Source organism: Phalacrocorax carbo, chromosome 5 (assembly GCF_963921805.1).
Source record: "Phalacrocorax carbo chromosome 5, bPhaCar2.1, whole genome shotgun sequence".
Classification (NCBI taxonomy): domain Eukaryota; kingdom Metazoa; phylum Chordata; class Aves; order Suliformes; family Phalacrocoracidae; genus Phalacrocorax; species Phalacrocorax carbo.
In genome coordinates this window covers 18606958-18622751 of record NC_087517.1, presented here as the reverse complement: position 1 = coordinate 18622751, position 15794 = coordinate 18606958, and the positions used below count along the sequence as shown (strand labels likewise).

At 58.4% G+C, this 15794-nt stretch overlaps 2 protein-coding genes across 2 annotated transcripts; both read left to right on the top strand.

The window, feature by feature from the left end:
- The first annotated feature begins 5049 nt into the window (after positions 1 to 5049).
- On the top strand, positions 5050 to 9041 carry LOC104051153 (tubulin alpha-5 chain-like). Its single transcript, XM_064451391.1, has 4 exons — positions 5050 to 5132; positions 7297 to 7519; positions 7654 to 7802; positions 7974 to 9041. Exons 1-4 carry the CDS (start codon positions 5130 to 5132, stop codon positions 8943 to 8945), a joined length of 1347 nt encoding a protein of 448 aa, XP_064307461.1. The 5' UTR covers positions 5050 to 5129; the 3' UTR covers positions 8946 to 9041.
- A 1748-nt stretch (positions 9042 to 10789) lies between these two features.
- LOC135313359 (tubulin alpha-5 chain) lies at positions 10790 to 15310 on the top strand. The gene is made up of 4 exons (XM_064451390.1): positions 10790 to 10912; positions 12616 to 12838; positions 13335 to 13483; positions 13692 to 15310. Exons 1-4 carry the CDS (start codon positions 10910 to 10912, stop codon positions 14661 to 14663), a joined length of 1347 nt encoding a protein of 448 aa, XP_064307460.1. The 5' UTR covers positions 10790 to 10909; the 3' UTR covers positions 14664 to 15310.
- The last annotated feature ends 484 nt before the right edge of the window (positions 15311 to 15794 follow it).

The window sequence follows — 15794 nt, the reverse complement described above, 5'->3', positions numbered from 1 at the left end:
AATGCACACTCCTGGGAGCAATGAAGCGATCACTGCCTCTTGCCCCATCACTGCCAGCTCACACGGGCATGGTCTGCAGCATTGCAACAGTGCTGACCACAGCTTTGTTGCAGTTCCTGAGAACTTCTAAGATGGCAAGGCCTAAAGGACTGGGCATGAAGACTGACTTATCAGTGTGCCTACGGTCCTGCCTGGAGCTTGCAGAGCCCCTCCAGCCTGACAGGGTAACCCGCGCCTCTCCAAGAGCTCCTACCATCACCCGGCCATGCAGAACTCATTGCATTGCTGTTTCTAGCTGTTTCTGTGCTTCTCATGCCACTCCCAGATCTGAGAGCTGCTGGAAGAGAGGAGAAGCAGTGCTGGCTCCTCCATGCAGCCCCCCCAGAGCTGCACGCTGGCATCCCCTGTGAACACAGGGACAACTCAGCAGGTTCAGCCCCTCCATCATCTGCCTGGAGGCAGCTTGTTCACACCAGGCATGCTCAGAGCCCTGACATGAAGTCACTGCAATTAGCCAGCTGTGGTTTTATTTTGCTCCCGTGGGTGGGTAGCTGTTTTTCCCAGGATGTGAAGAAAGGTGGTGACACTGGCAGCCAGGGAGGCTTCTCACCCAGGGGTGCTGTGCCTGAAAAAGAGCTAGTCCCAACATGTCTGTCGGTCCCTTTTAGCCTTGCAGGCTGGGGCTCGGCATGCACGTGGGGCTGCCTGCGTCCCTGGGAGTGGCTCCCTGCTCTTGCCACTGCCCAGTGATTCAGGGCTTAGGACTGTAGTGAGATCTGGAATTAGCTTTATTGTTCCTGTAACGCAGCACACGCTCCAGGCAATGCAGCAGGCATTGCACAATGGACTTCATTTTATCCGAAACAGCAATTACGCTGTTGTTGCTCAGCTCTAGCAGAGAGGACTTCTGTCAGATCACTACTGTGACCTGCATCCCATCAATAAATACCACACTTGGGTTATTCTTCCACTGGTGAAGATCCCTTGACCCTGAGGCAATCTTGCTCCAGTACCCTTACTGCTAGCAAGTCTTAAACTTGCATCTTCTTGCTCTGAGCATGCAGAAGAGTTAATCCCCTTCCTATCTACATCTGTCTTAAATATATTTTCAGACCTTTATTGAGTCTCTGCTTCTCTCAACTTTTCACTGCAGCCTATGGTGTCTCATCTCTGGATCATCTCCATCTACTCCAGTCGAAGGATGAGGTGTGCCCAGAGGGCCCTTCCTGGCCTTAACAAGACATGCATATCTTAAGGAATGGCAAAGGGAGCATTTCCTGCCCATCTTCATGCTGTACTAGAACATTTCAGGGTTGCAAAGTATGTCCCAAATGATGTCATGCTGGAACTGCAGCAGCAATCAGACGTGCACTGCTGGGCCATCATCAGGAGCAAGCTATGCTTTAGGCACCCTGCACAATGGCTCGCTGGGATACTGCTGGAGCAGTTGAGCATCACACGGGACTTACTTAAACTCACATCTGCAAGATACAGTCAAGCCCCTTGCTTTCAACAGACTCATTAGTTTCACCACTCACTGTTGTCTGCCCTGTGTTAACACAGAGCTGCCTTTCTGCTTTGAGAAGGTTGTGATCACAACTCACCCAGCAGCAGAGCACTGCTGGTTCTCCGGGCTTACCAGCCCAGCAGCTGGGTTTGCTGCCTGAGTCCTCAGCCAAGCAGGAGGAAGTGCTTGGCCATACGGGGCTCTGGGAGCTGTGCGAGCTGAAGGAGCTCCCTCATGCCCAGTTGCTCCTGGGATCAGGCTGCTGCTGTATCATCCAGGGCAGCCGCTGCTGGAGAGCAAACTGCAGAGAGGACTGACAGGCTTGGAGGTATATCCCGGCTCCTCCACCTCCTTGCTGAACCACGCTGCTAAGAAGATTATGGGCAGAGCAACTGTGCGAGGACGGAGTGAAGGGTAAGCAGGGCAGGCACAGATGCAAGCACTTTGGGAAGCTCCTGTCTGTGGTTAAAGACACAGACAGGAGTCCTGTTCCTGAAGCACACCTCGTCATCCATTGCTTGCCTTCTGCCCCTCCAAGCCAGGCTTGAAGTGGGAAGCACGGGGCTTCCTCCCTGAATCCAGAGCACAGCTATGGTCTCTTCTACTTTTCAAAGAGAGCTGTGTCCCCCAAGAGACCTGTCACGCTGTTGGCTCTGCCTGGAACAGCCTGGGCGAGGCTGAGATCTGAAAGGTGGGAACAGTAGTACAGGCTTTCCTCAGTGAAGGTGGGGGGATGGGACCGGGGTGTGGATGGGATATACCAGGCTGGACTCTGAACAGGGCATCTCCTCCCCAGTTTTAGCTCTGGGTGGTTTTAGGTGAGACGGACCTTAACTTATTTCTGGAAGTCAGCTGTCTGAGGGGCTTTGTTTGGGTAACTGCAAGCTCTGCTGACAGTGGTTCCTGTACCAACAGCAACACCTTTCCTCTGGTGAGAAGTGTATTGGACACTAAAAAAAACCAAAACCAAACCAACCAAACTTTCATAATAATTTGTAATGAAAAGCTTTTTAGTGCAAGTGTCTGCTCTTGATGGGTGCATTGCATACCTGCAATACATTGTGCTGCCTCCCCGTCCTCACACGCGTGTCTGAGAGCTGGCAGCGTGCAACACCACAGGTACCTCTGCCCCTGGGATATCTTCAGTCTGTTTTTCCTATTCTTCCACCAAGAGGTGGTTGAATTCTGACTTCACTAGCCTAAAATTTTGCCTTGTTTGCTTTTTATACCTCTCTGGGTGCTGATGCAGGGTGCAACTTTGTTCTGAGCAATGGCAAAAATGTCTCCCAAGCAATTCTTGCAACCTAGTGATTTCTGATGTGGTCTGAAAACATTTGCAGGGTCTTCTTAGACATATGGGTAGCATCTCTGACAGAGGGGTCACCTCAGGACAAATCTTCCAGCTAGAGTGATCTCAGCCTCTGCTGTGTGCTTGCAGGCTGCTGCTACTGGCATCTGGCAGGCTGCTGAGCAGTTAGGCACTGACAAGACACAGGCCATTGGTGCTCCCTGGATTTAGCCAGCTGTTCTTAAGCATTTCAGAAAAGCTTAGACATCTGTTTGGGCTTTTCAGATCAGAGGTACATGGGGATGCGTAGCTCAGAATGACTCATGGCTCTCCTGCCAGTCATTGCTGCTGCTCATTCAACATAACAGCATCTGAATTGTTATTTTCACTGTGAGCATGCATTTGCAGCAATAATGAATCAGGGACATTTCACACTCAGTTCTCTACCAGAATGGTATATAAACAGATTCAGGCATCGCTTGCAGAAATATCACATCATTTTACACCCTGAGGTGCCACCAGATTGTCATACAAGTCTTCCGAAGTTGGGTGAACCACGCAAGCCTTGTGCAGCTGCCTGAAATGCTGCTCCCTGCCCAGCTCTGATGCTTGTGCTTCCAACCACTGCTGCAAAGCATTCATGCTACAAATGCCCCAGAATTAATTGGCACCATGCAAGTAAGGAGGGTGCTAGGAGGCACAAAGTCAGAAGTGATGCTTTGGCATCCAGCATGCATTTCAGCAAGCAGCCTGGCAAAGATTTTCATGGGGAAAGATGATCCCCTTCACACCGATCCTATTCACACCAGTTAACTTCCAGGGCTCAAATTTTGATGCCTCAGTGCTACCAATTATTCTCTCACTCTCATGGACTGTCTGCATCAGCATGGTCTGTGTTATCCTGTGATCTCTGAGGTCACTCAAAGGAAATTTATACCACAGGGAGGAGTTTAGGCATTTGCAGAGTTATCTAGTCACCACAGCATCCTGTCCAGGTTCGCTCACAACCTGGGGCATCTCTGTGGAAAAAAACCTTTTCCCACCAGCTTGATTAAAGCCACTCTGATCATTTGGCTCAGCCATTTCTGCAGGTCTCAAAATGCGTTGCTTAGACACTGGCACAGGCTTCACAGCAGTACCATTGCTTTCAGTCACTTTACACATCTTCATCAGTGAAGGTGACACTTTCCAGGTGACTCAGCCACAAAGGAAGGCCGTCACTGGTGGATAATTTATGTCCAGCTTTCAACTTTTGGAGAGAGCTGAGAGATGACAGCACCTTTCAGTGAAAACTCATTAAGTTGGAGGGCTCAGGCAGAGGCAGGGCTGGTTCTGCGTGGCGGTGGATGCTGTGAGAATTTTGGAGGGGAGAGGAAAGGATGGACATGTTATCCATCATAGCAAAGCCAGACATCACTGAAGTGACCACAAAGAGACTCCAATAACTCCCCTTCGAGGTGCTCCAAGCTTTCCCCACCCTCTCCCTAGACATTTCATAATGCTTTGTGAAATCAGATCAAACCATGGAGGTAAAGCAGAACCAGGTTGAAGAACCCATTGGCAGGCAGGGCTTTCAGACACCATCATGGGGCACAACTGTACTTGAAGGGCTTCTGGCAAAGGACAGGACAGAGTTTTCCTGCTTTTCCTCACTGATCTCCAAAGAGGCCGGGAAAGCTTGTGCTTGTCTCTGAAGTCTTTTCTTTGCCCGCATTTTCTCCAGAAATTTTCCTGGGTGTTCCTTGGGGGGTCTTGGATGGCTGACAGAGACTCAGCTCCGTGCTTGCTCAGGGTTTACATCTGCATCTCCACCCACCGAGAGGGAAGACATGGGCCGGGTTCTCTGCTGACTTCCACTCTTCAGCAGCCTAAGTCTGTCCCGGGTGATGCCTGGATGGTGCCTTGCACCAGCAGGACACCCAGCAAGGACGCGGCATCTCTGCTCCTCAGCAGAAGCCCCTCTGCCAAGACAGGCAAGCGTGGCAAGACCAACCTTTATGTCCCCATGCCCTTCCCTCGAGAGGACGCCCGGGTCTCCCGTGGCCTCTGCGAGGCAGGGAGCGGCGGGGCCCAGGGGATGCTGATCCAGGGATGCGAGCCAGGGACGCTGGCTCCTCCGATGCACCCAGCCGGCTGCCGGGCAGCGCAGCCTCATTTACGCAAATGGATGCAAATATGCGCAATGCACGTAGATGTGTGCAAAGGCACGGAACAGCTTCGGGCGGGGCGGCTCACCCCGGTGCCGCCCCCGGTATAAGGCGGCGGCGGCGCGGCCGTCCCGGCGTGCGGAGCTGCGGCAGCGCGGGCAGAGGCAGGTCGTGCGGCGGCGGCATCATGGTGAGTGCCGGCCCCGGGCTGCCCCCTCCCTCCGGTCCCGCGGGGCGCTCCCGGGAGTGGGGGGGGCCCCGGCGGGGCACCCCGCACCCCACCACCTCCCCCCCGGAGCAGGCTGCCACCCCCAGAGCTTCACGGGGCCGCCCCTGGGAGCCCGGAGGTGCGGGCAGCTGGCGGCGGGAGTATCCCCTGTGCTTGCCCTGCCTCTGCCCGGCTTCAGCCTTTTCTGAGCTGCTCCCTCCCAGGCGCTCGGCAGCCTCCCGCCTTTGAGCATCCCCTTGCACCCATCTGACACGTCCGAGGCAAGGAGGCCACCCGCCGTGTGCGGAGACTGGCCTTTAGACTGACCCTCTCACCTCTCCTCCCTTTCAATAGCCACGGTTCCTGCCCATCTGCCGTGGTAACATCTCTAGCTGGGGCGAGCGCACCCACTCTGCCAGCCCCCCACGCTGCAGATCCACAGCTGAGCTTCGGGAGCAAGCTGTGGCTTCACCTGCTGCCCTGCACCTCGGCTGCCAGGGGCCAACCCACGGGTGGGCATCGCTGTGGGTGAGCCTCCGGGCTGCCCTGCTGCCGTGGTCCTGCTCTGGCTCCTGAGCTCTCCGGTGCAGCCGGAGAGCATCCCAGCCCCAGGGTGCCCGGGCACCCTGCCTGCTGCCCCGGGGGGCCACGCTTCCTGTCCTTCCTGAGCCAGACCTTGCCGTGAAGAAGGCAGAGTCTGCTGGCTGGTGACCAGCGCGGCTGTGTCCAGGGCGCTGCTGGGCTCTGCCCAGCCTACTGTCAGCGCTGGGTCCCACAAAGCCAGTCCTGGCTGCTGCATGTTGGTGGGATGAAATGCAGTGACCAGCATAACCCTCTGCCCCTCATGCTGATTTGCAAGGCCCTTGGCGAGGGAGGAGTCCTTTCTCATCTCTTCTTTCTTGTTGCCATCCAGAGGTGCTTGCAGCTGCATCAGTGTGTGCTGTGCACTTCTGCTGAGGATCCTGGAGCTTCCTCAGGACCTACTGTTGGCTCCTTCTGTTACAAAACCTTTATGGATGTGCTAGGAGGGATAAGGGGGAGTGTCACTTTCCTGCTGTTTGCACCTCAGCAGGAAAGCTGGGGAGATGGACTTCTGGCTCTCAACATGGGTTTCAAGAGCTTATTTTTCTGTCATCCCTCGCTGTCACTGCTGCCTCTGAAATACAGCACTGAAAGCACCCTAGATGCACAGAGCCAGGACTTGCTGCGACCTGTGCAACTTCCTCAGATGGCAATCGCTGCTGTGCTCCTAAGCACAAAATGGCTGGCTCCACCATCTCCCTTCCAGCTGACTCACAGCGGGGCACCCAAGGCTCTGGAAATCCGGTTTGGTTTGGGTGCTCCTCTGCCTCAGTTGTGCCTGATGATGCATCCAAGTCCTTGACAACAGCAGGGCTGAGGCAGTGAATATTTTGATTATTCCTGAGAGGGCTGCAGCCTCTGTGATGCCTTACCCGGAGGGAGCGAGGCTGCAGAGCCCACCTCAGCTTTGCCTCTCCTGAGGGACCCAAGGCTGCCCCTAAAGCCCTGAGGTAGGGGACCCTCCCACCTCAGCCTTTCAGTTCAGTTAAGAAGTGCAGCTAATGCTTCTTCCTCCTCCAAAGCCAGAGAAGCCAAGCCCCAGAGCACGGCAACCATTCACTGCTGCAAATCCCCTCCATTGCTGGGCACCCATCCTCAGTGCTGTCACCTCCTCAGCTCCCAGCACCTGGGTGATGCTGTCACCTCATCCCACAGCCCTGTTGTTGGAGTAGAAACAAGGGGCCATGCCAGCTGCTGCAGGGCTCCAGCGCTTAAGCCAAGCGGGTGTTTGGGCAATGGGGAAGGTGCTCACCCTAGGTGCTTCCTAGGGCTGCGAGCGGGGGCACTCCAGGGAATGTGCTGGCAGGGTGTCCCTGGCTCCAGCCGATGGGTCTTCATTTCCCTGGGTCCCTGAGATGGACAGTGCAGTGGTGGGAGGCAAAGCATCATATCTGGGAGAGGGCAACAGACTGGGATGAACAAAAGGCACCCATGCTATAGAACAGTGTGTCTTGCACAGACTGCTGAGGGCCTCGGCTGCCCTGGCTGGACCATGCACCTCACTGCTTGCAGCGATTGCATTTGTGGTCCTGGCCAGGATCTGACCCTTCCTCCCCCTCCCCAGCGCGAGTGCATCTCCGTCCATGTCGGTCAGGCTGGTGTCCAGATGGGCAACACCTGCTGGGAGCTGTACTGCCTGGAGCACGGCATCCAGCCCGACGGGCAGATGCCCAGCGACAAGACCATTGGTGGAGGCGATGACTCTTTCACCACCTTCTTCTGTGAGACCGGAGCTGGGAAGCATGTCCCACGGGCCATCTTCGTGGACCTGGAGCCCACTGTGATTGGTGAGTGCCCTCAGCTGTGCAGCAATGGTATTCACTATATCTGGGATCACTGCAGGACACTCCCTAGGGTGGCCCCAGCCACCTTTCCCCAGGACCAGTTAAAATATCTCTGACACTGTGATAACCTCTTCTAGACGAAGTTCGGGGAGGAGTCTACCGCCAGCTCTTCCACCCTGAACAGATGATCACCGGCAAGGAGGATGCTGCCAACAACTACGCCCGTGGGCACTACACCATTGGCAAAGAGATCATTGACCAAGTGCTGGACAGGATCCGGAAGCTGGTAGGTGACCGCAGATGGGGGGGCATGTCCCCCTGGGCTGGGCTCCAGCATCCTTCTGGGGTGGGAGCATGGGGTGACCTGGGAGAGATCTGTGGCTGCCTAAGCAAAAGTGTGAAACTTCCCTCCGGCAAAGTCAGTGCTTGGAGGAAGCTTACTTGGTTCTCTCTGCAGGCTGACCAGTGCACAGGACTCCAGGGCTTCCTCGTGTTTCGTAGTTTTGGAGGCGGCACTGGCTCTGGCTTCACCTCCCTGTTGATGGAGCGACTCTCCGTTGACTACGGCAAGAAGTCCAAGCTGGAGTTCTCCATCTACCCTGCACCACAGGTCTCCACTGCCGTGGTGGAGCCCTACAACTCCATCCTCACCACCCACAGCACCCTGGAGCATTCAGACTGTGCTTTCATGGTGGACAACGAGGCGATCTATGACATCTGTCGCAGGAACTTGGACATCGAGCGCCCAACCTACACCAACCTCAACCGCCTCATCAGCCAGGTTGTCTCATCCATCACGGCATCACTGCGGTTTGACGGGGCCCTGAATGTCGACCTGACTGAGTTCCAGACCAACCTGGTGCCCTACCCTCGCATCCACTTCCCCTTGGCCACCTATGCTCCTGTGGTTTCAGCCGAGAGAGCTTATCATGAGCAGCTGTCAGTGGCCGAGATCACCAACTCCTGCTTTGAGCCGGCCAACCAGATGGTGAAGTGCGACCCTCGCCACGGCAAGTACATGGCCTGCTGCCTGCTGTACCGCGGGGACGTGGTGCCCAAGGATGTCAATGCTGCCATCGCCACCATCAAGACCAAGCGCAGCATCCAGTTTGTGGACTGGTGCCCCACGGGCTTCAAGGTGGGCATCAACTACCAGCCACCCACAGTGGTGCCGGGAGGGGACCTGGCCAAGGTGCAGCGTGCCGTCTGCATGCTGAGCAACACCACAGCCATCGCCGAGGCCTGGGCTCGCCTGGATCACAAGTTCGACCTGATGTACGCCAAGCGAGCCTTTGTGCACTGGTACGTGGGTGAGGGCATGGAGGAAGGGGAGTTCTCTGAAGCGCGGGAAGACATGGCCGCTCTGGAGAAGGATTACGAGGAGGTGGGCCTGGACTCCTATGAGGACGAAGAGGAGGGCGAGGAGTAGAGAGGCCCCTGCCAAAAAGGACTGTGCTCCTTCCCTGCGTTACCCGCAGAAACCCTTTGCAATAAATCATTTCAGAGCCTCCGTGTTGACAACTAACTCCCCAGCCGTATTGGTTTCTTGCCAGGTCAGGTGTGTGGTGAGTGCTTCAGCTGTGCTGCTGGTGCTGCTATGCTTCCTCCCAGTGCTCTGATCTAGCTCTGGCTTGCTCTCCACACAGGTAAGAGCTCCATAGCAGGGGACTATGGCCAGGACACATGGCATGCTCTGGGGAAGTGCCCAAGCATGTCTATCCAAGGGATGCGGAGTAGTCCTGGTGATGTGGTAGGAGAAACACCTAGCTCAGGCATGGGGTTGTCCATCTGAGAGTACATCTGCCCACTCCCCACCTGTCTGTGCCATCCCCCTGGGGTACGTGGCCCCACTTTTCCTGCCCTAGCTCATCTTCTGTTGGCCCTGTGCTGACTGCTCTCTCTGCCCTGTGGTCAGGAGCCTGAACATCAGCTCCTGGCTCCAACTGCAAAGGGGAGTTTTCTGTTACCCATTATCCAGCACGCTGGGTCCAGAGATTAATTTTCCCTGCTTACCACTAATGCTCCAGCTATATTGACCCATAGGGACTGTCCTCCCCTGCCCTCCTCCTCCCGGCATGCACCCATGTCAGCTGGAGGGGAAAGTATGAGCCAGCACTGGGCTGTACCGATTCCTGGAGCACAGCCAGGCGCTCATCCCACTGCACAGGGCTCCTGGCGCTCTTCCCCATGCCCATGACCAGAGCCCCAGGCTCAGACTGAGCTGTGCCTGCTGCTGTGCCAGGACAGGAGTTGCTGCCCCTCATCCTGGGCACTGCTCTGATCCCACTACAGAGACACCTGACTGCTGCCAAAAACATGTAGGAGTTGGAATTGTGTCCTGTTCCTCTTTTCTTAAAGATTATCCTGCATCTCTGATCCAGAACTGCTGCAGAGGGTCACAGCAGTGTCTCCTGGCATGCTCCTGGGCAGCAGAGCCCCATCCCCGTGGGCAGGGATAACTGTGTGAACCCATGCCCTGGCAGCAAGGACAAGGCCCTCTCCTTGCTGCACACAGCATGCAAGGCTGGGGCACTGCACTCTGCTTCTCCCCCAACCAGCAGCCAGGCTGGTGGTTCCCACATCCTCAGCAGCAGGACCAGCCCTGGCCCCAGCAGGGAAGGCTGTGCTAGCCAGTGTTCGCATGGAGGGGCTTCTCTGAGGGTAGTCACAAGTCATTAAGAGCAAACTGGCTGCAATGACTTTTTTTTTTTTTTTTTTTTTTTTGCGCATCTGGGCCAGCCTCCCAGCCCAGATTTGTCATGCAGACCTTCAGTCTCATGGAGGTAGGGAACTGCCTGCCTGTCACCACCGGGAAGGAAGGACAGCCCTTGGCCAGAGGTGTACAAACAGTTAACGGCAGAGGGAGGTTTGAAGGCACCCTGATCTGCAGAGCCTGACTTGTTTCTCTAATGTGTTTCCCCTCCTTTCTCCTACTCTAGAGGCCCAGGTGGCCTCGGGGTGTCCCTAGTTCCCCGGGACCCTGCAGTGCGGGGCAGCTCGTGGCAGAGCAGGGCAGGGGCTGCTGTACCTGCCCCGGCTCCCCATCCTGGTGGCTGAGCACCACCCGTAATCCCCAGGGGCTGGCACCCAGACCCCCTACCCACAGCCTGCCTCGACGCCCCCGGCTTCCCTCCCAGCAGAGGAGGAAGGGCAGCCCCGGCCCCCTGCACCCTGGGGTCCTTCTGCAGCCGAGAGGGACCCAAGCAAGCTCCCGCTGCCCGCGAAGTGGGTACTCCCGCCCCGCATGCAAATGTACCCAAATGAAGGGGCGTGACGGTAATAGGCCCCTCCCACCTATAAGAGGGCGCTGCGGTGGGGATTGCAGCAGCCGCAGCTCCGCGCCGAGCCCCGCCGCACCGAGCCGCCGGGAGAGCCCGGACCCCCAGCCGCAGCATGGTGAGTACGGGGCGGTGGGGGGCACGGCGGGCACGGCGGTGGGGAGGGTCCCGGCAGCCGCTCCGGGCCACCGGGACGGCGGAGCCACCGCGACGCGCCCCCTTCTTCCTCGCTGTGACCTTGGGCAGCCCCACCGGCCCCTGCCCGGGGACAGCCATGCCCCCCCCGCCCCCGCCGCTTCTGCCCGCTCCCCGTTCTCCCCGACGCCGCCACGGGGGCGCCTGGGTCTCCCCGTCTCCGCAGCGCGGAGCGGGGGTGCTGGGGATGGAGGGGAGTGACCCCTCCGGTGGGGAACGGTGGCCGTCCCGGACGGACGTGGACAGCTGCCCGGGGTGGAGGCGCCAGCCGGGCACCGGGGGCCGGAGCTGGACGTCGGCGGGGCTCCCCCCCCGGCAGCGGGCGCCCCGTCGGGGCTGGCGGCGGAAAGCGGGCGTGGGGGTCCCGTCCCGTCCCGCGGGGGGTCTCCGCAGCGGCGGAGCGGGCCGGGGCCGCTGTCCAAACCGGGCCGTGGCCGCTGCCCTCGCCTGGGGCCGGGGCTATATTTAGCGGCTCGGGAGGGGGACGAGGCCGTGCCAGGAGGCGCGGCGCAGCGCCCGCCCGCCCGCCGCAGCACCGACCGGGCTCCGCCGGAGCCTCTGCCTCGGGCAGCCCTTCCCCCCGGCGGGCTGAGGCTGCCCCGGCCCTCCCGGAGGAGGCAGGAGTCCTTGTGCTCCCCCCACCGCCATCCCCCCGGCGCTGGAGCAGGGCACGGTCCCCATCGCTGCTCAGAGCACTGTGCGGTCGGGGAACGTGGCAGCAAAGAGCCCTGGGGACCCCTAGGCTGAGTTGTGGTTTCCTGCCCGGGGGACTAGGGAGGCCGGGACTAGTGGAGCAGGGAGGCTGGAAGCAGCAGCGTGGAGGTGCTGGGGGTAGTGGAGGGGGGGGATGCCAGGGATAAGGGACCAAGGATGATGGGGCTAATGGAGGAGGGATGCTAGGGATAGCAGAAGAGGGATGCCAGGGCTAGGGGACCAAGTATGCTGGGGCTAGCAGAGAAGGCATACTGGGGTTAGTGGAGCAGGCCTGCAGCTGTGGGATGGGAGTGCAGAAGGCACACGTCTAGCTCAAAGCCCATTCCCTGGCACTTCTGTCTGCACGGGTTTTGCAGCACGGGTTTGGGACTGCATAGCCCAGGAAGTCTCTGTGCTGCCTCAGAGAGTGCTGGGCTTCACCACCAGCCCTCCCCTGGCTGCCACCCACTGCCCCTGCATCCCCAGAGCCCCTCACTCCAGGAGGCTGAGCACTTACCTGGCTCTAGAGCAGCAAGCATGTGGGTTCCCCTGGGCTGGCTGCACCTCATGAGTTAAGTATGTACCTGCATCAGCTCAGCACCTTTCTGGGGTGCTGTGGCATGGGGAAGAGGCTGAGGCTGCCAGAGAGCCTGTCAGCATGGCTGGGGCAGGGGAGCTGGGCCAGGGTCTGCTCCCCACACTGCTGAAGGACCAGAGTCCATGCGACTGGTGGCCCTCAGCAGGGGCTGGCAGGAGGGATGCCAGAGCTGCCTCCCAACCTGGCACAGTGCCTGTGCATGGCCAAGGGCAATGACAGCCGTGTGGGGCCCCTCAGGGGCCCACAGGAGGCCACCCAAAGGAAAATGTACTCCCTGGGGCCACTGGCCAGAGCAGTGGCCAGGCCAGGATCTGACCCTTCCTCCCCCTCCCCAGCGCGAGTGCATCTCCGTCCATGTCGGTCAGGCTGGTGTCCAGATGGGCAACACCTGCTGGGAGCTGTACTGCCTGGAGCACGGCATCCAGCCCGACGGGCAGATGCCCAGCGACAAGACCATTGGTGGAGGCGATGACTCTTTCACCACCTTCTTCTGTGAGACCGGGGCTGGGAAGCATGTCCCACGGGCCATCTTCGTGGACCTGGAGCCCACTGTGATTGGTGAGTGCTGGAGTTTGCACAGCCTGGGGTATGCCCCTGGTGGGGTAGCAAGCAGCTGGTGCTCGTGGTCTGCTGGCAGTATCCTGCAATCAGGTTCAACCTGAGGGCTCTCCTTTCCTCAGGAGAAGCCACAAAACCAGCACCAGATTTTGTTCCTGAAGTGTCCTAGAGGCAGCAGTGCTGGTAGTCTCTGACACCACATGTGCACAGAAAGAAACCGGCCCAACCTGCACAGCAGCTGCCGCTGTGCTGCCGCACCTGTGGACAGGCAGCTCCGATGGGTGGTAGAAGCTGAGCTCCTGTGAAGGGAGGTGTCAGCCACCTCCTTCTGCCAGAGAAACCTGATGCTAGTGGCGGCCCTGCTGACGTGTGGGTCCTTGGCTGTGTCCGAGGCAGGCAGAGCTGGGAGGAGGGCGAGGGATGGGTGCTCAAACCCGCTTGGTGGTTGGCTCAAACCAACAGCCTGTGCCAGACTCAACCCTCTGCTCTCTCCTAGATGAGGTTCGGGCTGGAATCTACCGCCAGCTCTTCCACCCTGAGCAGCTGATCACTGGCAAGGAGGATGCTGCCAACAACTACGCCCGCGGGCACTACACCATTGGCAAAGAGATCATTGACCAAGTGCTGGACAGGATCCGGAAGCTGGTAGGTGACCGCAAATGGGGGACGTGTCCCCCTGGGCTGGGCTCCAGCATCCTGCAGGGGATCAGAACACACTGCAAGCCCTGCTGCGCCCCAGGAGGGCTCTGCAGCTGCCCATGGCAGGGATGGACCAGGTCCTGAAGGACTTTCGAACAGTCAGATGTTACAAGGAAATGCATCTCAGAGCAATCTTGTGTATCTCTCTCCACAGGCTGACCAGTGCACAGGACTCCAGGGCTTCCTCGTGTTTCACAGCTTTGGAGGCGGCACTGGCTCTGGCTTCACCTCCCTGTTGATGGAGCGACTCTCCGTTGACTACGGCAAGAAGTCCAAGCTGGAGTTCTCCATCTACCCTGCACCACAGGTCTCCACTGCTGTGGTGGAGCCCTACAACTCCATCCTCACCACCCACACCACCCTGGAGCACTCAGACTGTGCTTTCATGGTGGACAACGAGGCGATCTATGACATCTGTCGCAGGAACTTGGACATCGAGCGCCCAACCTACACCAACCTCAACCGCCTCATCAGCCAGATTGTCTCATCCATCACGGCATCACTGCGGTTTGACGGGGCCCTGAATGTCGACCTGACTGAGTTCCAGACCAACCTGGTGCCCTACCCTCGCATCCACTTCCCCTTGGCCACCTATGCTCCTGTCATCTCTGCAGAGAAGGCCTATCATGAGCAGCTGTCAGTGGCCGAGATCACCAACTCCTGCTTTGAGCCGGCCAACCAGATGGTGAAGTGCGACCCTCGCCACGGCAAGTACATGGCCTGCTGCCTGCTGTACCGCGGGGACGTGGTGCCCAAGGATGTCAATGCTGCCATCGCCACCATCAAGACCAAGCGCAGCATCCAGTTTGTGGACTGGTGCCCCACGGGCTTCAAGGTGGGCATCAACTACCAGCCACCCACAGTGGTGCCGGGAGGGGACCTGGCCAAGGTGCAGCGTGCCGTCTGCATGCTGAGCAACACCACAGCCATCGCCGAGGCCTGGGCTCGCCTGGATCACAAGTTCGACCTGATGTACGCCAAGCGAGCCTTTGTGCACTGGTACGTGGGTGAGGGCATGGAGGAAGGGGAGTTCTCTGAGGCGCGGGAAGACATGGCCGCTCTGGAGAAGGATTACGAGGAGGTGGGCCTGGACTCCTATGAGGACGAAGAGGAGGGCGAGGAGTAGAGAGGCCCCTGCCAAAAAGGACTGTGCTCCTTCCCTGCGTTACCCGCAGAAACCCTTTGCAATAAATCATTTCAGAGCCTCCGTGTTGACAACTAACTCCCCAGCCGTATTGGTTTCTTGCCAGGTCAGGTGTGTGGTGAGTGCTTCAGCTGTGCTGCTGGTGCTGCTATGCTTCCTCCCAGTGCTCTGATCCAGCCCTGGCTTGCTCTCCACATAGATAAGAGCCCCTGGGGCCACTCCCTGGAGCCATGTCATGCATTCCACCCCACTCGCTGCTCCAGCCAGTGGTGGGTACTGCTTCCTTGTGTTGTATATGACCCCATGGTATATGGCCCTATGTTGTATCCTGGAGCCCAGGGGAGCAGATTTAGCCTGAGCAGGAAAAAGTCCACAGCTGCTGGCACTTCTTCCAATGTGCAGCCAGAGGGTAGATGGGCTCATCTGGAAGGAGAGTGGTTGGAGTAGTGGGAGCAGCCTGGCACCCCTGTCCACGTGGCCACAGTGTGAGACGAAGGGCATGCCTGGCTCTGTGGTGCAGGGGTTGCACCCCACATGGGCATCCAGCGCAGCATGAACCCCTGCGGCTGCTTTTCTGCTGTGTTGTGGTGAGAGGATTAAAGGAGGGGAATGCTCCCTATGAAACTGCTTGTCTGCATCTCTTTTTTTTTAACCCCCTTCCTCAGGCAGCCCGAACACCACATGTCCCAGTAAGCCTCTCTAGCCAAGGGTGGTTATGCCAGCCCTGGGCTCTGCTTGCCCCCACCAGAGCAGGGCTACTGCCCCTTCCTCCCGCAAACTCCAGCAGCTCCCCAGCCTGGGCACACACCTCCCTCTCCTTGGGCAGCTGAGAAGCTCTGCCTGTACTTCTGCCACCGCCTGCCTGCCTGCACTGTGCCGAGTGCCCAGCCCCGGAGGCTCTGAACAGCAGTGCCTGGCTCCAGCTGCAGAGTTGTGTTAACTCGCATTAGGAGCACACTGGGGCCAGGGATTAACTTTCCCTGCTTATTGCTAATGCTCTGTCTGCACTACCTCGCCAGGGCTGTCCTCTGCTGCCCTTCCCCTCCGGCAACGCTTGGCTGCTCGACCCAGACAGTGTGACCTGCTCTCCTCGTGTCCCTTGTGGAACCCCCT

Coding starts and splice junctions, on each gene's coding strand:
- LOC104051153 (XM_064451391.1), top strand. Junction 7,520..7,653: donor CCTGGAGCCCACTGTGATTG/GTGAGTGCCCTC, acceptor AACCTCTTCTAG/ACGAAGTTCGGGGAGGAGTC. Junction 7,803..7,973: donor TGGACAGGATCCGGAAGCTG/GTAGGTGACCGC, acceptor TTCTCTCTGCAG/GCTGACCAGTGCACAGGACT.
- LOC135313359 (XM_064451390.1), top strand. Junction 12,839..13,334: donor CCTGGAGCCCACTGTGATTG/GTGAGTGCTGGA, acceptor GCTCTCTCCTAG/ATGAGGTTCGGGCTGGAATC. Junction 13,484..13,691: donor TGGACAGGATCCGGAAGCTG/GTAGGTGACCGC, acceptor CTCTCTCCACAG/GCTGACCAGTGCACAGGACT.